Raw genomic sequence first — 23,743 nt, forward strand, 5'->3', positions numbered from 1 at the left:
TACCTAAAAAGTTGAAAAATTAAAAATTTGAGTGTTCCTACAAACAAGTTCTATTTTCATTGCAAATACACCAAAATACTCACTCATACAAATGCTTTGCTTTTTACAAATTCTGTTATCCATAATCACTTGGAAGTACAAATAATTAGGAGATTTATGTACCATTTAAGGATTTAAGTTTCTAAAATTTACCATCTAAAATAAATTTTTATGCTTTGTTTAGATACTTAAGTACATAGTTCTAGCTTTGATTCATTATAATTTTGAAACAAATATTGCTTAATATAATATATATATGAAGCTTATTTTAAATTTAAAATTATACGAAGGCAACAATATAAATAATTCCTTAATGCATATTTACCTTAATGCATACAAAAATAGAAGTTCAGAAATTTATTAAACAAATGCAAAGTTTAAGGTCCATAAAGATACATATCTCTAGAATTTAAATAACGAAATTTGACATTTAACTTGTGATGCTCTCCCGTGACCATCACAAATATACAACAGTCTAACCATACGCCAGAAATATACAAACTCAAACACACCGAATACCTCAACCAGATGTAATTTCCTTTCAACGTCAAAGCAAAACAAAAAACTGCCAAGTGCCGTTTTGATTCAATCCATTTTTTTTCATCCAACTGTTCCATGTGTTTATCGCCTTTGGTGCTGAAATCAACTATGATAAACTCATTTCTATACATCAAACCAATCCGGCAGCTTTTAAGGCTGCTTGAATGTCTTCATCGGAGTCTCGGACCTGAAATTCAAATTTCAAGAGATACTGAGATAAAAATTTGATATCAAGGCAGATAGGGAAACGAGTGGAGAAAGGAATCTTCATACCTCTATTATTTCGGAGCGAAAATGGTTCTGAATTTTGTCCATTAGCATGATTTCCTCATCGCCACACAGCAAGTTAAACACAGCTCCTGCAGAATAACACACTAGTCGTGAGTTTTCAGTCAACAAAATACCAGAAGAAAAATCTAATTAAGGATCCTTCTATGCAAATTCAAACTACAAAAGAGTTTGCAAATCAATAAAATAGCAACCTCGTAGTTTCTTGTTTGGGACTGTTTGAGACTTGTATAATTTTGTTTGTTGTTTGGTTATGTTTTAGTAGGCTGTTCATGTTTTAGCAACTACCGTGTGATATTTCTTTTAACTTTTGTTGGTGATTGTCCTCGTTTGGTTGAAGGTCCAGTGTGAGGAAATTTTTAGTATAACGGTTCTATGATAGTGGAAAATTTTTTATACCTCTACTTATTTCTTGCCACCTAAGAAGGATGGGTTAGAACTCCTTTCTTGATTTAGGAATTCTTCTTTATTGAAGTAAAGAATTGCAAACAGAATTGATTCATCAATTCTGTATTACACTGGATTAATCTTGCTCTCCCAAGAAACAATCTACAAACTTACATCAAAAGATTCATCACCCTTTTCCCGCCCAAACTTCCTATTTGTATACCGCAACTCACCGACTCTCTCCTCCCACATTTAACACGTGCTAACTAACTATTCTTTTTATTTTATTTTTATTTCTTATACTGTAAACGAAGTTGATTGGGAGTCTAACATTACTCCCCCTTCAGATTTACCTTGTCCTCAAGGTGAAGGTTAGGATAAAACTTCTTCATTTCATCACAGTCTTCCCAAGGAGCTTCATAATCCGGTAGGCCTTGCCAAGCAACCAGCACTTCCCAATTTCCAGATTTGTCTAGCATGTACTCCCGAACTTCCTCAGGCTGAGAATGTCATTCAAACTTTTCAGTCACATACTGTGTGTAGGTAATACCCCCGTTTGATCACCCACAAACTTTTTCAATTGAGAGACATGGAAGACAGGATGAATAACAGCACCGGCTGGTAATTCCAGCCTGTAAGCTACCTCACCAATTTTCTCCAGAATCTTGTAAGGCCCAAAATACCGTGATGATAGCTTTTCATTCCTTTTACTTCGCAAAGTAACCTGTCGGTAAGGTCGAATTTTCACAAACACCAATTCACCAATTTGAAATTCAACATGACGTCTTTTACAGTCGGCATACAGTTTGATCTGTTGCTGTGCCAACAACAGATGTTCACGTAAAGCAGCTAATGCTATATCCCGCTCACGTAGCTGCTCATCGATAGACGAATTCGATGTGCCACCCTCTCCATATGATAACAAAGCCGGCGGCTTACGACCATACACCACTTGGAATGGTGACATATCAAGTGCTCTCTGATAAGTGGTACTATACCAAAACTCGGCCCACGACAGCCATAAAATCCATTCCCTTTGGTGTTCATTACAGAAACACCTAAGATAAGTTTCCAAGCCTCTATTTACTACTTCCGTATGTCCATCGGACTGTGGATGATACACCGTGCTTTTCCGGAGTTTAGTACCCGCCAACCTAAACAACTCATTCCAAAAATGGCTGAGAAACACCTTGTCTCTGTCAGAAACAATGGAGGAAGGAAAACCATGTAATCGAACTATTTCTTTCACAAAAATATCCGCTACTGACTTGGCTGTATAAGGATATTTTAAGGCTAGAAAATGATTGTACTTGCTGAACCGATCTACTACAACTAGTATCACATCACAACCCTTCGCCTTAGGTAAACCCATCAATGAAATCCATAGAAATATCACTCCAAACTTGATGGAGAATTTCTAGTGGTACTAACAACCCAGCCGGTGATAGAGTCAAGCTCTTATTACGCTGACAAATCAAACATGCTTCACAATGTTTTTTAACGTCAGACTTCATTCCCTCCCAATATAGCTCACTTGCTACTCGTTTATATGTTCTTAGAAAACCAGAATGTCCTCCCACCACTAAATCATGAAAAGTATTCAACATTACTGGAATTAAAGATGAAGTTTTAAAAATAACCAACCGATTTTTATAATGCAAAAAGCCATCCTTCAACGAAAACCTACTGTCCTGTGACCCCATCTTCACACAAAGTAGTTATGACTTTTTGTAATTTCTCATCCTTCTCTACCTCCTCTTTTATAATTTTCAAATCAACCAAATATGGAGCTGAAATAACACTCAACTGAATATCCGGGGGTTTTCTTGACAAGGCATCAGCTGCCTTATTTTCCAAACCCGGTTTATATACCACTTCAAATGAATATCCTAGCAATTTAGATACTGTGGTTGAACAACTCTCTGCTCCAACAGAAATTTAAGTGATTTCTGATCGGTTTTTACAACAAACTTCGCTCCCAGCAAATAAGGCCTCCATCTTTGTACAGACAGCACAACAGCCATCAACTCACGTTCGTACAGTGGCCGAGCTCTATCCCTCATTGCCAAAGTATGACTGTAGAAAGCAATGGGCCTTTTTGATTGAACTAACACTGCCCCCACCCCATAACCAGAAGCATCTGTTTCAATTTCAAAAGGATGGTTAAAGCTTGGTAATGCCAACACCGGTAAAGTCAACATTGCAATTTTCAACTTCAAGAATGCTTCCTCAGCCTCCTCATTCCATTTAAATCCACCTTTCTTAAGTAGTTGGGTTAAAGGAGCAGCTATGGAGCCATAATGTTGAACAAACCTCTCATAATAACCCGTTAACCCAAGGAATCCCCGAACTTCTCTTATGTTTGTTGGACATGGCCAGTCAGCAACTGCTTTGATTTTATCAGGATCAACTTCTACTCCTTCCCCTGATATGACATGTCCCAAATATTCAATCTTTTGCTGGGCAAAACTACACTTTTTCTTATTAGCAAATAAAGCATGTCTTCTCAATGCAAGAAAGACTCTTTCAATATGCTCGATATGGTCTCTCTCATCTTTGCTGTAAATCAAGATATCATCGAAGAATACCAAAACAAACTTTCTCAAATACGGTTTGAAGATAGTATTCATCAAGGCTTGAAAGGTGGTCGGAGCATTAGTTAATCCAAACGGCATAACAAGAAACTCATAATGACCCTCATGAGTGCAAAAGGCCGTTTTAGGAATGTCCTCATCAACCATTCTTATTTGATGATACCCCGATTTGAGATCTATTTTTGAGAATACGGTTGCGCCGTTCAATTCATCAAATAATTCCTCAACCATGGGTATTGGAAACTTATCAGGGATCGTAGCATTGTTTACTGCACGATAATCGACACAAAAACGCCAGCTGCCATCTTTCTTTTTGACCAAGAGTACTGGACTCAAGAAAGGGCTATTACTTGGCCGAATAACCCCTGACGATAACATCTCTTCCACCAATCTCTCCATTTCTGCCTTTTGTTGATAACCATATATATATGGTCTTACATTGATTGGATTAGTACCCTCTTTCAAATGTATATGATGCTCAATCTTTCTCCTTGGTGGAATCTTCTTAGGCCATTCAAAAACATCTTCAAATTGCTTTAACATCATTTGCACCAGCCCAGTTTCAGAATGAACAGTCCCCGTACTGCACTGCTCAATTTCCTCACAAACTTCTACCGCTCTACATTCAATTAAAAACCCTTCATCCTGATCCACCCAAGTCTTAAACATACTCTTGAGACTAATTCGAGCTTTTGTAAGACTAGGATCCCCCTTAACACAGATTTGTTTTCCTTCGGCAGAAAATGTGAGCGTTAGATTTTTCTAATCAACTACTGTCACTACTCCCAAAGAATGGAGCCATTGCATACCCAAAATAACATCCACCCCTCCAAGCTCAAGTGGAAGGAACTCTTCTTTCACACTCCAATTCATTAATTGAATTTCTACATCTTCACATACACCCTTGCCTTGTATTGCTGTCCCCGATCCCAAAATGACTCCATAATGAGCAGTTTCTCTTATTGGCAAATGTAAAGATTTTACCAACTTCTCGGAATTGAAATTGTGAGTAGCCCCACAATCTATCAAAATGATCCCTTCTCTTTCTTGTAACTTGCCTCTGACCTTCATTGTTCCAGGATCATTTAATCCAACAACAGAGTTAATAGATAACTCTGCATAAGCCTTCTGTTCCTCCTCTACTTGCAACACTGCTAATGTCTTCTCTTCGGTTGCATTTTCTTCAATTATCGCATATTCTTCACCCTCTTTTATAACCACAAACATCTTCAGCTCGCGTAATTCCTTTATTTTACATTTATGATCAGCCGAATATTTTTCATTACATCTAAAACAAAGTCCTTTCTCTTTTCGAGCTTGAAATTCGGCATCGGGCAATCTTCTTGAATTAGTATCTTTTCGAACTTCAGCAGTATTTGAACTCCTCAAAATAATGGTTCGCATAGGAAACGAAGTGTTTCCTTTATTGTCAATCGCATTGTTGCCAGTCACTCCTCTGTTATTTGCTGTGGCCTGAGGGGGATATTTCCTGTCCGCAAAGCCATTTAAATTTGCTTCATTTCGGATTAATTCTCTGTTCTCAACAAGCTGTGCAACTTCCATCATTTCAGCCAATCCTTTCGGTTAACAGAAGGCTACTTCAGCTCTTATCCACAGAAATAAATCATTCATGAACGTATCCTCAATTACAAACTCTTGAACATCACATAATGGCACAACTAACTTATCAAACAAATTTCGGTACTCATCAACCGTGGTTTCTTGTTTAATTCGAAGAAACTTCCCTAATATTGTCCCATCTCTGCTAGATCTAAACCTTACTAACAATCTTTCTTTTAGGTTCGACCAGCTAAGAAATTTTTTTCTTTCTTCTTGAGACCGATACCAATGTAAAGCAGGTCCATCGAAACTTATTGTAGAAACCAACATTTTTTCTGAATCAGAAAGCTTATGGATTTGTAAATACCTTTCAGTGCGAAAAAGCCATAAATCTGAATCCTCTCCGGCGAACACTGGCATTTCAACCTTTTTGAATTTGTTTCGATCCGACGCGACTTCTTCGATCTCTGTTTTTCTTTCATTTCGGCCGTCTCCATCATTTCGGTCCGATACAGCCGATTTACTCGATGTTGCTTCATTCTCTTTTCCTTTAATCGTCACAGAATCACGCGCAAATGATTCAGTAGTTCGATCGCTAACTGCAGACCGATCTTTCGCCATGGTTTCCATTATCATCAACAACATTTGTTGCTGTTTATCGAATTGCGATCGCATCGTCTCCATGTTCTTCGCGATACGTTTAAACTCAGTTCGATGATCGGCATCTTTCCTAACTCTTTCTTCATCAATGCGATTTCCTGGTTGATCATCTCAAGCCGTTCTTCGATTTTGGTCTGAACCATTCTTCCCTCGATCGTGGCTCTGATACCAATTTGTTAGAACTCCTTTCTTGATTTAGGAATTCTTCTTTATTTCAATAAAGAATTACAAACAGAATTGATGAATTATCAATTCTGTATTACACTGGATTGATCTTGCCCTCCAAGAAACAATCTACAAACTTACATCAAAAGATTCATGACCCTTTTCCCGCCCAAACTTCCTATTTATATACAGCAACTCACCGACTCTCTCCTCCCACATTTAACACGTGCTAACTAACTATTTATTTATTTTTTTTATTTCTTCTACGGTAAACGAAGTTGATTGGGGGTCTAACATGATGTGTCAGATAATCAAAAGGTAGTATGTACTATTGTAGCATTAGAAATTTTCTCATAAAAGCTGGCACCTTTGAATTCAACTCAAGAAATACTTATGAATAATCTCTCTCACTCAAGTTGTTTATATCATCAAGCTGGTATCAGAGAGCTCCAAGATTCTGCGGAGAAGGACATCGTGACTACCTGTAGAGTTAGGGATATCGAAGCCCAACTTAATCCTCCGGTAAAATCAATGACTGTGCTTGCTGGTAGTCAAGAATTCAATGGATGCTATTTGGACACGTATGGACAAAATGTGCATTTCCTGATGGGAACCAACACAGCCAAAACTGAGTAACCAAGAAGCTAACTGTATAGCGCTTGGAAAACAGAAGACACTGGACTCGGAATTCAAGAACAAAATCCTATTCAAAGTGGTGGAAGATACCAAAACAGAGCAAAATAATTCGCCTGAAAGGAACAGAGTGGGATAGTGACAACAAAGATTTCAAGAACCATATATTCAAGATCAAGATTTTAAATCTTATTCGGATGAGGGTGATCTTTTGGGACAGAATTTTTTAAGAAGTAAGCAATGCGAAGATCAAGAACATCAACGAGATATAAAATGAAGACCAACATGTCCAAATTTTTTAGATAATAAATCTGCCCCCTGTCAAACAAATAACATCGAGTTCACTAAACAAATTCAAGCAAACAATCCAGTGATCAACCAATGGTCTTAAGAGCCTTTCAGTAACATACTTATTTAATACTCAACCCTCTACAATGGTCTAAAGAGCCTACAAGAGAGTGACAGATACAGAGAAAGTAATTCCTGTACGTATGCTCTGCCTTCTATCCTCTCTCCTCTTTCCTCTATCCTCCACAGCAGTAACGCTGGTTGACTGCTCCAATTTCTCTGGTTATTCCTTACACATTATCACCATACTTTCTTTTCCCTCAATTAGACCCCACATTTGTTATCATGGAGATCAAAAGTTGCAATATTAATAACTATTTTATTTGCATTTGGAAAGAGTTTGGTTTTTCTGTGGAAGATTTGAAAAAAAAACTAGAAAACTACCGTTAGTCCAGAAACTATGCAATGGGTTGAAGGAAGATTGAGTGAACTTCTGAAGGATCAATCTCAAATTTTCTTCTCTATTAAGAACAAAATGGAGTAAGGACTTATTTGTCTGGCCAAATTTCGAACCAAGATAGGATGGTTTGTGGAGATAGCAGTATGGCCTTCTACAGGTGGAAGAAGAAACAATCATAGTCCTGCTGGTCTGAACAGAAATGGTTGGAGATCCTTCACAACTGCTGTTTATTATAAGGAAGATGTCAGAGCGAAGTCACATTTTGAATCCCCAATGGTATCTCAAATTCACTCTTTGGGTTTTATTCCACCATCTTTACCAATTGCAGACTCACTTCTGGGTAAATTTGTTGAATTTTTTAAATATACTTCGCATTAAATAAACTGTGATAGATAAAGGGTTCTTAGTGGACATTAGAGGTTCCAATGGTCATTAATGTGGAGAGACAAGGAAGACTAGGACTATGTGATGTCTAAAGACGCTAAAGTCTATCAACCAAATGCATGCTCATTGGTTAGCATTTACCCAAAGGTTTGATTCACGCTCGATCATCTCCCATCTCTATATCCAAACGATGTTGATTTTGGAACCCATTGGCATAATTGTAATATTCGTGTCAATTGTGGTGAATTCCATATAGTTAATGGTTACCTTTTTAAGAACAATCAATTGTGTATTCCACATAAATTTCTTTGAGATTCATTGATCAAAGAATTCCCTGGAGGAGGCTTAAGTCGATAAAACATTCCAAATTACGAGTGATAGATAGTTTTAGTTTTTAGCCTCAATTGAGAAAAGATGTCTCTAACTATACTAAAATATGCTTTGCTTGCCAAACATCAAAGGGACAGAAACACAACGCGTGGCTCTATTGGCCATTACCTATTCTCAAGAGTACTTGGGAAGACTTATCAATGCATTTTATCCTCGGTCTTCCTAAAACTCAATGGGGGTTCTCAGTTATTGTAGTGGTTGATAGGTTCAGCAAGATGTCTCATTTTTTAACCTTGCATGAAAACATCCGATGCAATTTATGTGGCTAATGCTAATCTATTTCTTAAGGAAATTTTTTGATTACACAGCATGGCAAAATCCGTTGTCTAGGACAGTGATGTTAAATTTCTTAGCTATTTTTGGAAGGCATTGTGGAAGAAGTTCCATGCAAGTTAGAATTCTGCACAACCAGCCATCCTCAAACTAATGGCTAAACGGAGGTAATTAATCGAGTTCTTGGTAATCTAATTCAATGCTTGAGCAGTGATCAACCAAAACAATGGGATCTCTCCCCTCCTCAAGCAAAATTCGCCTACAATCATATGAAGAATAGGACAATAGGGATGTCACCATTTGAAATTGTCTTGCATTAAATTGACTTGACTAATATTAAATTGTTTTAGCCAAGAAGCAGGTACTATGGTGAAAAGGAGAGTTGAATTACGTAAAATGTGGTTACTCGAATTTTCAAGAAGACTACTACCTATAAACAGAAGGTTGAGCACCAAAGAGTTCCAAGAGGATGATCTTGCCATGATTCACTTAAGAAAATTTCAATTTCCAGTGAGTACTTACAGAAAACAAAGCCTAAGAAGTTGGGACCTTTCCGCCTTTCGAAGAAATATGGAAACAACGCCACAAAACTGATATTCCAGCAAAGTTGAGGATTAGTCCTGTTTTTAATATTTCAGAATACTTAGCTCCAGATTCTTTTCAGCTCTCAGACTAACTCGAGGACGAGTTTTATTTACTTGGTGGGGGAATTTGATATAGTTTCTTGTTAGGGACTGTTCGAGACTTATTATTACTTTAATTGTCTGTTGTTCAGTTATGTTGTAGTAGACCGAACCGACGTTTAAGTTTTAGTAACTACCATGTGATAATTCTTTTAACCTTTAGGTGGTTCATGGTTGCATGCATTTGGTACAAGGTCCAGTTTAAAAACTGGCTCCATTGAATTGAGTAATTCAATTCAAGGAAGTATCTTTTCATAAACTCTTTCTTCCTTAAATTGTTTACAATCACATGTATTCCAACTCCTTTCCCTTATTTAAACAAAGAAATAGATTCGTAAGGATGATGCAATATTAAAGAGCTATAGAGTTAAATCTAACCCCAACAAAGTTGATTAGCTTCCACAATCAAGACATGAAGGCATATCCCAGGTTAGGGCAGGAAGATTACAAGAATCTAGAAAAACAGGTACCCAAGTATAATAGAAACTGAAACTTACCCTTGCGCCCAAAACGACCTGCCCGACCAATTCTATGAAGGTACACCTCATAGTTAGGCTCAGATAACGAGGAAGATCTATATTTTGTTGCTTGTGGAGAAGGTTCATATTTAAGAGGAAGATCATAATTGATAACTAGATTGACCTAAAAAAGAAACATATATTAGGAGTCCATCAAGAGGTCACAAGATATACTATCAACGGACAAAAGGGATGATGGGGAAATAATATTCGTACCTGCTGCTGATCAAAGCCTCGAGCTAGAAGATCAGTCGAAATAAGAACTTTGGTCAAACCATCCTTGAACTCTTTTATTATTTTATCTCTAATTTCAGTTGTCAATGCCCCTTGAATAGTAGTCACCTCATAACCAAGATCAACTAGTGCCTTATGTAACATGCCTGCACTGTTTCTTGTTCGCACAAATATAATTGTCTGACCCAATTTGTCCGCAAGTTCAAAAATTCTATCTTTTATGACTCGAATTTTAGTTAATTCATCCGGACATATCAACTTGTATTGCTTCACACTCTCCAAAGAAAGTTCTTCCTTCTTCACAAAAAGTTGGTTGTAGTCTTTAACAACCCTAGATACAAAGTTCTTAACATTCTCATCGAATGTAGCAGAGAACAGAAGCACCTGAAACAAAGTTTTCAACAACAGAAAAAGGAAAAATGAGATCACTGAGATTTCATGGTTGAGATTACAAATGTTTATTAAATACCATAGGCAGACCTGGCAATGAGAGCTACTTCTCTCAATGTCCCTCATGATTCTCAATGAATCATCCTGAAAGCCATCCTGAATAAAAAACAAAAAAAAAGGAACAATAACTACAACTATCCATCCTTACGGTCACTCCACATAACTATTAGTCTTAACTCATCATTAATGATACAAAAATACAAATTAAGAAACTACGTTCTTGAATAACAAATCAAGAAAGGATCACTACTTCCATGGACAGAGATGCTACAGTATGTGAAGTCTAAGTAATAATTTACCTCGCCAAGCATATGATCAGCCTCATCAAAAACAAGAATCTTCACACAACTTACTCCCAACTTCCTCGACGACATCCATTTCTTTATTGTGCCAGGAGTTCCGATCACAACTTGTGCAGTTATCGGTGGTCGCTTTGACATAGGTATATAGTTAGCACTGTCAGCAGGAACAGCACACTCGGAAGTTATCCCAGTGTATTTTCCCATCTTCTTGAGAACCTCAATATTCTGCAATTATTATATTAAAGAAAAATCAAAATCCAACATAATTATTATATTAAAGTAAAATAAGATCAAACATAACTAAGAGCCGAAGACGTACAGTTAAACATTAGAGAGCTTTTTACCTGCATGGCTAACTCCCTTGTAGGACATATGCAAAACGCCTGAGGAGCCTTCAAGTTGACATCAACGCGACTCAACATCCCAAGCACAAAACAAGTAGTCTTTCCAGAACCATTGTGTGCTTGAGCAATTAAATCTTTGTAAGGAGGAGTCAAGATCATAGGTAAACTTATAGCTTGGATTTTACTTGGCTTATGGAATTTCATCTCAACATACAAACCCTTCAACAACTCTTTAGACAGATTCAAATCCTCAAAAGTACTAGCGGACGAATATGGAGTATCACCGGTTGTCACCTATACCAAATGAAAAATAAATTAAATGAATAGCATAACAAAGAACCCCTCATTATTCTACTACCCATTCTTCATGTAGATCGGGAATTTTAGTAAGCCATTTGAACCTAGACTTGCTGGCACACTTGATGGACAGAGTGAGGAAATTACCGCTGTGATGTTAGAGTCTATCGGTTCTTCAAGATTTGTTTCGTCTTGGATTTTAAGGGATTCCAAGTACTCGGAAGGCGCAGAGGATGAGTCTCCAGATTCAACCACATCATCGTCTTCTTCATCACCCCAAGCTCGTTTGGGCACCGGTGTGGTAACTACAGGTGGGGCAGAACTTGAGTCGGCGGTGACGGCGGCAGCAGCGGCCGACACGTCGCTGGTAGAGTCTGGAGCCGTGTGATCTGCCATCAGTGAGTGGAACAGAAAATAGTTGCTTATGTGTGCCGCTAATAGAGATGTGAACGGGGCAGGGATTTCCACACTAGGATGACGCCGGGATCAGGTTTCCAGCGGAAAAATTCTGCTAAAATTGTGCTAAATACTTTTTATGTAACTTTTAACCATCAAAGCCGACCTACAAAACAAGTTTCAAATTGTGACAAAAAAACAAAAAACTAGCTATGATAAATTAAAAAAGTGTCTAAGCTATATTTCTATAAACTATCCAAAAAGCTAAAACAATGTCATATGCTTTTTAAAGAGTCATGTATGTTTCAAAGCATCCAAAGACCTAAAATGTCACCGTTTTCAATCAAAACAACAAACTTAAAATCCTAAAAAAGTGAAGGTTCAAACAAGATGCAAATGGCCTAAGCGTCTAAGTGATACTTCTACCATCAAAAGTGTCAATGTTTCTACAAACCATTAAAACTCTCAAAACAACCTAAAAGATACCCAACCACAAAATCTCGAAAATAAGTCAATATGCCACTTTAACTCAAAAAACAAGTGTCTAAGTGGCATTTTAACTCAAAAACAAGTTAACAAGTGGTTAAGTACTTCAAGTCTTAAATCTCAAAACAACTTACAAATGTTTAAGTGCCTAACTCAAAACCAACCCCAAAATCTCTAAAAAAAATGGTCTAAGTGACACTTTCACTCTCAAAACAAGTTAAAACTACTCAAGTGTAACTTTCAAACTAAAAAACAACTACAAAATACCTAAAAAGTGCCTAAGTAACACTTTTAACTGTCAGAAAAAGTTAAAACTACCCAAATATGATTAAAACTCAAGCCTACAGAATATATGTAGAATAGCCACAACATATTATAACTAAAGCATACAATAAGTATAAAATATATGCATGATTGACTATAGTATCTGCAGAATAGCCACAATATATTACAACTCAAGCATACAATAAATATGAAATATATGCATGATTGGCATCGTAGCTGAAGGATATTCACACCTAATATCAATGTCAACCTACAGAGTTTCTTAAAAGCATGAGAATCAATATAACTCTAAAAACAAGTTAAAAAGTGTCTGTGTAATACTTTAAAAGAGTACCATGAAACATAACAGTCTAGTGATCCCGTAGGATGCACACATCAATCAGTCTAGTGATCCCGAAGGATACACATATCAATCTAGTAATCACGAAAGATACACAACATGTGGTGATCCCGTAGGACACCATGCCTGCAAGGTAAGTTATCCCATAGATAAAGCTAATAGTTACCCCTCAGTCTAGTCCAAACAATCCATGAACAATACATCTCAACTATCAGTTAAGTCTCTATGCATAATCAGTCAAGCAATCTAAGTTTAGTCATAGTATCCTCAGTCAGTATATGTCAACTAAACTATACATCACAATTACACCACCTAATTCCATTCCATAATACAACCCATCAATATGTATGTACAATTGACAGTCAGATCATCTAGGTTCGGTCGACAACACAATCCATCAATATCCAAAGTACACATGACGGTCAAATCATCATCTATATTCAATTAACAGCACGACCCATCAATATATCTAAGTTACATATAACAGTTAAATCCTCATCATCTACATTTAATCAACAACACGACCCATCAATATATCTAAGTTACATGTAACAGTCAAATCCTCGTCATCTATATTCAGTCAACAGTCCATCAATGTATAAAAACTACACTTAATAACCAGTCTATAAACAGTCAAGAGTGTATACCAATAATGCTTTCTATATGATCACATAACAATCAATTTAATGCAGCCTCTATAACATAACTTTCATATCAGTTACTACGTTTTTCATCTCAAATTTGAGTCTAGTAGTAAAAAATCTCTTACCTCGAGATAGCTAAAAATCCTTGACCGAACTAAAGTCCAAACGAATCAATCTAAATGTAAACAGGAAATTAAACGCTTTTGCAAACACAATCATCCGTTAACTCAAAATGGGACTTCCATAAACTTACCGAAACGCGGCTTAAACCACACTCCAAGCACAACGCGAACTCCAAGAACTCAAGCGTTACACCTCCAATAGCACCTTCAAGAATCAACCATTTAGATCCCACAATTTAACTCGACACTAACTCTTAAAACGACTATGGAAAATGCTATGAAACTCACCAAATTACCCTTACCACAAGACTCACAGCAAGGCAGAAGCGGCGTGCAAACGCAAGAAGACTCAAAACGGTTCAGATTCGGCTTGGTAAGGAGTAGACAGCTTAACGCACGGCTGAGAGGAAGACCAACTCGGTTCGGGTTTCGTGTGCGACGAACGACGGCTTGCTTCCCTAAGTTTCGTCGGACGTGGACTGCGGTGGAGAACGCAGCGACAGTGGGTCTGGACGCGCGGACGGGGAACCACGATGACGAGCGACTGATTCGCGAGGAGATGACGGCGGCTGGCGTTGAGCTCGGGCGAAAACGATCGGACAAGGTCCTGAAGGCGACGGCGTCGGAAAGAGAAGATCAGAAAACGGGAGGGGCAGCGCTGGTCGGATCTTTGGGAGAAGAGAGGAGAAAGACAGTGGCAGCGGGCGGCTGAAGGGTGGATGAATAAGGAGAAGATTGCGATGGAGGGGGGGAGGTGGTTGAGGCGAGGGTTTGGAAGAGAAGAAGTTTAAAAAGTAAATATTATTATAATTATAATAATAATAATAATAATATGATTTTATTATATAAATTATATAATATAATATTTCATATTATTTTATTTCATTAATTATTTATACTATCGCCCCATTATATTTTCCTTTCCCTTTTCTTTTGCTTTTTCTCCGACAAAATAAAATCTTCAATACCTCGAAATTTTGGGGCGTTACACTATCCTCACTTATCTCGATCTAAGGATAATCTCATGTGAATAAGAGTTCATAGTAACTTCAGAATTAAGGTGAAGTTAACTAGGTTATCAAACTAAAAGAAATAGTCTGTTTTATAACGTAAAAGTGACTATTTAATGGTCTGATTTGTTATATTTTTTAACAATGGGAAAAAGGTTTCGACAAGTCGTGTTGACTATGATAAGCGATCATTTGTTTAGATTATAGTACACGATCATTTAAAAGAAAATTACTCACGCCCGCGCATGGCTAATTAATCTTCGGGTATTTTTTGTATTTCCCAATGTGGGCCTATGGACTTTTTTCTTTTTTGAAATTGTTCTATAGTGTACATATTTTACCGATTTGTTATATTTTTTAAGAGCTCCTAAAATAAAATTAAGATAATTAAATGAAAATTGTAACGACCCAACTTTTTATACTAAACTGAGGTCATTACTAAAAAGAAACAATAACAATAGACACTTTCTTGAAATGAGGGAAGACTAAATTTTCATTAAAAACGGAATACTGAAACACTGAAACATAGACGCGGAAGCAAAACTGAGTCCCTATATGGCATGTCACGAATCCTTCTCTGTCGCTCGCCAGCTTTCCTCTACCTTTACCTTCACCTGAAATATTAAACATAGAAAGAGTGAGTGTAAACATATACTCAGTAAGAGACCTACTACTAGTCTCGCTAGGTGTCTGTTAACTTCCCATTAGAGTCCTGAAAAGAAGTACCCCTGAACTGGCACGTCCCTGAACAAGCTAGTCTTTGGTGAACCCAAGGGAACACCTAAGACGATCGGGCTGTGAGTGGTCCCGTCGGATCACTCACATCATGTCTATGTCAATGTCAATGTCAGACTGGTAATCTCGTCGGAATACGCAGTCATAAGCGTGAGCGATCCCGTCGGATCTCTCCATAATGTCTGCGTCAAAAGAGTGGTGATCCCGAAGAACACCCATGTGGGTACGACTCTAATAGATAAAGTTAACAGAACACTCTATCCATAACATATATCATATCATAAACATCATAACATGACATGAATATTAATCATAACGTTCTTAATCATGTGATTAATATATCATGCATCACCATAAACATCAACAGTCGTCAACAACATACTACCGGTCATAACATAACATCAGTCATCATCATCAATCATCGATATAATGACAGACATTATCAATAACATCAAGTTATGCATTTTAGCTATCATCTATGCATAATCATAAATACATGCAGTCTCTTAAATTCAGTTCGAAGGTCTAGTAGGAGAATCTCTTACCTTGAGATTTTAGCCAAACAAAGTACTCCATAGAGAACAGTACAAATTCTCCAATTAACTTTATCGTAATCATAAAAGGAAAAACTCAATATCTTAATTAATGAAATTAGCTATTGGCTAACATCAAAAAATTATTCCAAATTAATTAACTTCTCAAACAAAAGGGGTTGAAACCAATTCAACTTTGATTGGGAAAAATCCAAGATTTAAATTTTCAAAAAGTTAGCAATTGAACCTTTAAAGAAACCCTAAATAGTTCCAAAATTAAATTAATAAAATATTAATTTAATTTTATTGGCTTACCGAGGTTATTCAGGAGGTTGAAAAATCCTCTTATCCTTGATGGAAAAATTCATCATTTTAAATCCTCAAGCGTTCCAAAGAGACCAATCTTAACTACAACCGGTGAGGCGGTAGAGGCAGAGGGTTATCTTACAGAAGAAGATGAAAAACCTTTTTTTTTCCTTTACTTTCTAACTTAAGCATTTCAATGATATTTATCTCAAATAATAACAATAATATTTATTATTATTATTTCATTTTCCTTTTAGTGTATATATATATATATATATATATATATATATAATACCAAATATATACATATATCTTTATTTCCATTATCTTTCCTAAATAAATGCTTAAATGCACCAAATGTTAGGCATTTATAACCATTAATAATAATAATAATAATTCTTTGTTATTATTATTTATCTCTCACCAAAATCTACAATAAACATATATATTTATTTAAACCATTATTCTCTCTTATAAATAAATATATATATTTTTCGTCCAATCAAATCAATCATCTATCTTCTCATGGATTATCTTCTTTTCCAAACAAACATAATTATATTCCATCATATAATTAACTTCACTTTTCCAAATTATTAATTAATATATATATATATATAATATATATATATATATTATATTATATATATATATATATTATATATATATATATCCACATATATATACTCAATTAAATCAAATTCTACCAAAACCAACTTTTCCCTCCAAAATCTCAAATTAACTTAAATCCTCAATTAATTTAATCAATCAAATCTTTTCCAATAAACCACTTATAACTTCCAACATGAATTATCTTAACCCAACCATAACAACTTTATTTCATAATCAATATTTATCTTTCTGCAGAATAATTAATTATTTTCCACAATAATTAATTATTATTTATCTTTCTCCAAAATAATTATTTTTTTTTAAATAATTATATTTCAACAAATATAATTATCTTTTCTTTAACATAATAATTATATATATTTCCAAATATACATATAATTATCAAATCTCCAACAAACTTTCTACTCTACAATTTAATTAAATAACATCCATAATTATTTAATTAAATTCAACTTCAATAACACTCAAAATCCACAACTTTACTTAATTCTCTTAATTTACCATTTAATCAAAAACTCAACAAACACCAAATGTCAAAACCTCTAATTAATTAAATATTCATCCATCAAATATTTAATTAATTTCAATTCCCCCATAAATCAAATACTTCTCATTAAATGAATTCAAAATAACGCTCAATAAATTAAATCTAATTAAACAAAATTAAGATAATTAACTCCAAAATTATCTTAATTTTTTGGGCGTTACAATCTTCCCTCCTTTATGAAACTTTCGTCCTCGAAAGTTCTAATCTTTGAACAACTTAGGATACTTGGCTCTCATGTCTTAATTAAAATCAAATTCTACCAAATTCCAAAATCTTTAATTAAATATATATACATGGGATTAAGACATGAGAGCCAAGTATATAACATAACTTTCATCTCAAATTTGAGTCGAGTAGTAGGAAATCTCTTACCTCGAGATAACTAAAAATCCTTGATCGAACTAAAGTCCAAACGAATCAACCTAAATGTAAACAGAAAATTAAACGCTTTTGCAAAAACAATCATCCGTCAACTCGAATGGAACTTCCATAAACTTACCCAAACAACTAAGGCTTAAACCACACTCCACGCAATACGCAAACTCCAAAAACTCAAGCATTACACCTCCAATAGAACCTTCAAGAATCAACCATTTAGATCCCATAATTTAATTCGACACTAACTCTTAAAACGGTTATGACAAACGCTATGAAACTCACCAAATTACCCTTACCATAGGACTCACAGCAAGGCAGAAGCAGCGTGCAAATGCAAGGAGGCTTAAAACGGTTCAGATTCGGCTTGGTAAGGAGTAGACAACTCAACGCACGGCTGGAAGGAAAACCGGCTCGGTTTAAGTTTCGTGTGCGAAGAACGACGGCTTGCTTCCTGAGCTTCTTCGAACGTGGACTGCGGTGGAGAACGCGGCGACGTTGGGTCTGGATGCGCGGACAGGGAACACGACGACGAGCGGCTAATTCGCGAGGAGATGACAACGACTAGCATTGAGCTCGAGCATAAACGATCGGGTGAGGTCCTGACGGTGACAACGTCAGAAAGAGGAGATAAAAAAATGAGAGGGGCAATGCTGGTCGGATCTTTGGGAGAAGAGAGGAGAAAGACAGTGGCGACTGAAGAGTGAAGAAGGAGAAGATTGCGATGGAGGTGAGGATTTGGAGGAGAAGAAATTTAAAAAGTAAATAATAATAATAATAATAATAATAATAATAATAATAATAATAATAATAATCATAATCATAATCATAATAATAATCATAATAATAATAATAAACCACACTGCAAGCACAACGCGAACTCCAAAAACTAAAGCTTTACACCTTCAATAGAACCTTCAAGAATCAACCATTTAGATCCAACAATTTAATTTGACACTAACTCTTAAAACGGCTATGAAAAACACTATGAAACTCACCAAATTACCGTTACCATAGGACTCACAGCAAGGCATAAGCGGCGTGCAAACGCAAGGAGGCTCAAAACGGTTCAGATTCGACTTGGTAAGGAGTAGACGACTCAACGCACGACTGGGAGGAAGACCGACTCGGTTCGGGTTTTGTGTGTGACTGGCTTGCTTCCCTGAGCTTCGTTGGACATGGACTGCAGTGGAGAACGCGGCGACGTTGGGTCTAGACGCGCGGACGGGGAACCATGACGACGCGAGGTTGATTTGTGAAAAGATGACGACGGCTGGCGTTGAGCTCGGGTAGAAACGATCCGGCGAGGTCCTAACGCTGACGACATCGGAAAGAGGAGATCGAAAAACGGGAGGTACAGCACTGGTCGGATCTTGGGGTGAAGAAAGGGGGAAGACAGTGGCGGCTGGCGACCGAAGAGTGAAGAAGGAAAAATTGCTATGGAAGGGGGCAGTGATGAAGGTGAGGATTTGAAGGAGAAGAAATTTTAAAACAACAACAAGGACAACAACAACAACAACAACAACAATAATAATAATAATAATAATTTGGTTCTCCTACTAGCTCATATGGAATCAACTTAGAACAACATGTTGGAATAATTCGAATTGTTCAAATTAGGTAGAGAGAGAATGATGGAAAACAATAAGAGACATGTTGTAGCTGAAGAATTAGAATCATGCTTTACTCTATATGCATCTAAACGATTTAGAAATTAACATGCATATGCTATGCGATGGACCTAAGTGAAGAGCATAAGAGGTAAACGATGAACTTGCATTTTATAGTTATGAACTTCTTCTTCGATCCAAAACTTCTTCTTTGCCTGAATTCACGAGCAAGGACAACCACTAAGTTGACCTACTAAGCTCAGGACCAAGAACGGAGTTGTGGGACTCGGTTTGTGAAGTAAAACTTTAAGAGAAAGAAGGAGGTAGTGTATCGTTTAGGTAGTTTTTCAGCAAAACATCATCCTTTTTCATTATGTAATGAGAAATGTTTTATATGAAATTTACATACAAATTGTATGCAAATTATTTCATATATTTTCAACACCTAATTAATCCATTAATTCTTAATGGAATTAGTGGCTTCAAATTCACAATAATCTGCCACATTTCCCATTAATTGTTAATTAATAAAGTAATTAGTCAAACGGGCATTTTGGTCATTTGACTAATTAAGTTAAAGTCAAACTTTGACTTTTCATAGTCAAAAGTCAACTTTTTGACTTTTTACTATTTTTCCCATCTTGACTAATTCTCACCTCCCGAATATGAATCCACATTCATTTTCTTAAAATTCAAATCATATTTGAATATAAATCCGGTCAAAGTTTTGTTTCTCAAAGTTAAAAGTCAACAAGTTGACTTTTACAACTTTGACCGTTTCAAAACTTTTCAATCTTTTAAATATGAATCTATATTCATATTTATTTAAATCATATTTAAACACAAAGCTTAAAGTTTATTTCTACCGACTTATATCTTATATATTTGCCGGTTTCTCTCTCTTTTCTTAATTCGAACAATTCGAGTTATTTCAACATTTTGTTCTTAGTTGAATCCATATGAGCTAGTAGGGGAACCTATTGGACCTATAGATCATGGGCTCCAACGATTCGAGATTAATTGGCTAAACTCTTTTAGACAAAGCATAATCAACATTCATTAACTAAAGAGTCATTCTACTAAAAACTTTTAGTTGCACTCCTCTCACTATAGATATATTTCTGTTCACCTGATATAACCATGATGAGTAAGTTGATCCTTCAAAGGTTGTTCGTAATCTTGGCTGGGTCAAAATACCGTTTTACCCCCGAGATTACATCTTGCTCCTTAAGACCCACTGATCCACTATTGAGCAATTGGTTTAAGATCCAACCTATAAACTTGAATCCTTCTCGGGCCAATGAGAAGGTGGGGCCCCTTGTTCAAGACTTGGATTCGGTTCTTAAGGGAACAACCTATCTACTATCCTAGAAATAGGTAGGAGTGAATTATGTCTTGCACCCTATGTCCCTATCTATCCACTTGGTCTTATCCCTGAAATGAGAGGCTTATTAGGCCAACGATGATGAGCTACCATCACCTATGCAGATCTAAGGAAACTACCGAATGAACAGAAGTTTATAATTAGCTCAAGATTAAAATCAAGTTACCTAGGTCATCATAAATGAAATAGTCAGTTTATAGTTTATAGTGTTATAACAAAAAGTGATTATTTTGTGGTTCTAGTCTTATGCAAACCATTTACATAGGATGCCCCCACTCCCATGTCTCTACATGAACGATTTAGGATTACATCGTTTGTACTAATTATGAAGCGGACCACATCCATAGTGTTTATCTAGAATAAGGCGTCCAACCTTATTCATACACTATAGACTATTTGGACTATTAACTTGAACTTAATCAATGTTTATGTCTCTACATAAAGTTCAAGTGTATTTGACAAACTCAGTAAAATAACATCGGGACCTTAATTTATTGGTTTTAAGATTATAGCATTCAATAATAGAATTTATTGAATCAAATAACAAAGTACGAGTTTTATGACACAAATTCCAACAGAAAAAACCGACATGTATATGTGATATAAGTCGGTGGTTTTAACTCTGAGCTTTATGTTTAAAAATAATTTAAATACTAAAAATATGAATACAAATTTGAAACAATCAAAGTTATAAAAGTCAACATGTTGACTTTTGACTTTGAAATATCAAACTTTGACCGACTATATATTCAAATGTGATTTGAATTTTAGAAAAGTGAATGCAGATTCATGCTCGAAAGGTTGAAATTAGTTAAAACGGACAAAATGGTAAAAAGTCAAAAAGTTTACTTTTGACTAGAAAAAGTTAAATTTTGACTTTCACTTAATTGGTCAAATGACCAAATTGCCCTTGGACTAATTTTAAGTAAATCCACTAAGTGTTATTGGGAAAAGTGGCAACATATGATGAAATAACTTAGCCACTAATTCCATTAATAGTTAATGGATTAATTAGGTGTTGAGATTTCATAAAATTAACTACATGCATTTTGCATGTAATTCTTCTATATAAGCTTCGATTTACAGAATGAGTAGAGCTTTTGCCATTTTTCCTGAAAAATTTCTCAACGATATACCTTCCTCCATCCGTATATCTCTATTCTCCTTCATTGAATGAGTCCCACAACCCGGTTCTAAGTCCTGAGATTAGTAAGTCAATACTAGTGGTTGTCCGGTGCTCATGATCGTGTAAAGGAAGAAGATTTGGAGCTACAAAGGTAAGCTCATCGTTTACCTTCCTTTTATTACTGTTTTAAGTTGTTTAAGCATGATAATTTTTGGTATGACTAGATGCATATGGAGTAAAGATTTTGATTCTATTTTCTACTATGTCATGCTCTCTGTTGGTTTTTCCATCAGTTTGTATTCTGACAACTAAATATGTTGTTTCTCTATCAGTTACTACATCATGTCTGACGTCTGTAACGTTAGAGTTAAAAAATGGATAATTTTTTTATCTTTCTTTTACATTTAGGCGATGTCTCCTGTCTTTATCAACTTTCTTTTTAGTTCTTATTCCTTCTTTCTTAGAAAGAAGATTTTAGTTTGTTTGCATGAACAACCATAGATTTTTTAATGACAAAATTCACAAACTTTTCAGCATCGCTAGTTTCATTCTTGTCACTCCTTATTTTTAGAACTAGGAAATTCTTTGTTTCCTTGTTGATGATAATCAACTACAAAACATGTATCCACATAAACGATTCAGAATCATATCGTTTGTACTAACTACAAAGCATGCCGCTTTCATATTGTTCCTAGAATAAGGTGTTCTATATTGTTTCTGGAATAAGATGTCTAATCTTATTTATATACTATAGACCATTTAGGCTATATATCAAACTTGATCCATATTTATGTCTATACATAAATTTAATTTTGAATTTGAATGAAAGAAAACTATAAACTAAACTAACCAACCGAGCAACCATATTTTGTTGGAACCGACGGTGATGGCTGATTGATGCAAGTCAACGAAACAAAAGCCCAGTGTAGGGTTGGCCCACTTGAATACGATGGGCCCATTAAGAAGGGCTTATTAAAATGTGGGTCACTCGTTTTACGGAATGGCCCATATCCACAAAAGTGGGAATGGAGATTCAGGAGAATGATTGTAGGCCCACTTTGTTTTCCTGTGGGTCCATGGGTCCCTCTGAAGAATGATTCACAGCCGTACAAGAACTCAGATTTTGACCCAACATCGTCCCTACCTATTAAAATTTCTCCCCCTCTTTTTCCATATTTTAATTAATTTGCAGGGCCATTATTTAAAATAAATAAATAAATAAATAAATAAATAAAGAGTTATGTTTGTGGGTCTCTCCAATTATTGACCCTTATCTATTTGATCCCTCCTTATAAATTTTGCTTCCAAGTACCTAGAACAGTTAAGGATTTATTATTTATTTTGTTTATTTATTCAAAAAAAAAAAAAAAGGGAAGAAGAAAAATTAAAACTGTTCAATACATCATTGGAAATTTGGAATTTGGAATTGTTTTTATTTAGAGTATTATTAATTAAACATAGGTGAAAATACGAATTTATGAAATGGAATCGAAGGTTTTAAAAGCTTATCAAATTTTTGAAATTAAATGAAAAGGATAAAGATTGAATTGATTAACTATTCAAACATACGAAAAAAGAATAGTACATATGCTTTAACTGCATATGTCAGTGGAGAGCATGGCTCACATGGCTCACTCCTGGTAAGTGTGTATAATTTTGTTAAATGGTTGAAAAATCAATTTTACTATCCAACTAAAAAATAAGAGATTCGATGAATTTTAA

General features: G+C 35.6%; 1 protein-coding gene across 1 annotated transcript; it reads right to left on the minus strand.

Moving 5' to 3' along the window:
- Positions 1-373: 373 nt before the first annotated feature.
- Positions 374-14,588, minus strand: LOC103501340 (DEAD-box ATP-dependent RNA helicase 38-like). Its single transcript, XM_008464892.3, has 10 exons — positions 14,051-14,588; positions 13,894-13,967; positions 11,637-12,051; positions 11,193-11,486; positions 10,846-11,073; positions 10,577-10,642; positions 10,079-10,480; positions 9,842-9,986; positions 853-938; positions 374-766 (listed from the first exon to the last, which is right to left on the minus strand). The coding sequence occupies exons 3-10, from the start codon at positions 11,883-11,885 to the stop codon at positions 710-712; spliced, it is 1,527 nt and encodes a 508-aa protein (XP_008463114.1). The 5' UTR covers positions 11,886-12,051; positions 13,894-13,967; positions 14,051-14,588; the 3' UTR covers positions 374-709.
- Positions 14,589-23,743: the final 9,155 nt, after the last annotated feature.

This window comes from Cucumis melo, chromosome 9 (assembly GCF_025177605.1).
Source record: "Cucumis melo cultivar AY chromosome 9, USDA_Cmelo_AY_1.0, whole genome shotgun sequence".
NCBI classification, from domain to species: domain Eukaryota; kingdom Viridiplantae; phylum Streptophyta; class Magnoliopsida; order Cucurbitales; family Cucurbitaceae; genus Cucumis; species Cucumis melo.

What these genes read in the sequence shown, in the direction of transcription:
- LOC103501340 (XM_008464892.3), bottom strand. Translation starts at nt 11,885, where the DNA reads ATGGCAGATCACACGGCTCCAGACTCTACCAGCGACGTGTCGGCCGCT. An exon ending in TAGACTCTAACATCACAGCG is followed by an intron (nt 11,487 to 11,636) that starts GTAATTTCCTCA and finishes CATTTGGTATAG; the next exon opens with GTGACAACCGGTGATACTCC. An exon ending in GAAGTAGCTCTCATTGCCAG is followed by an intron (nt 10,481 to 10,576) that starts GTCTGCCTATGG and finishes ACTTTGTTTCAG; the next exon opens with GTGCTTCTGTTCTCTGCTAC.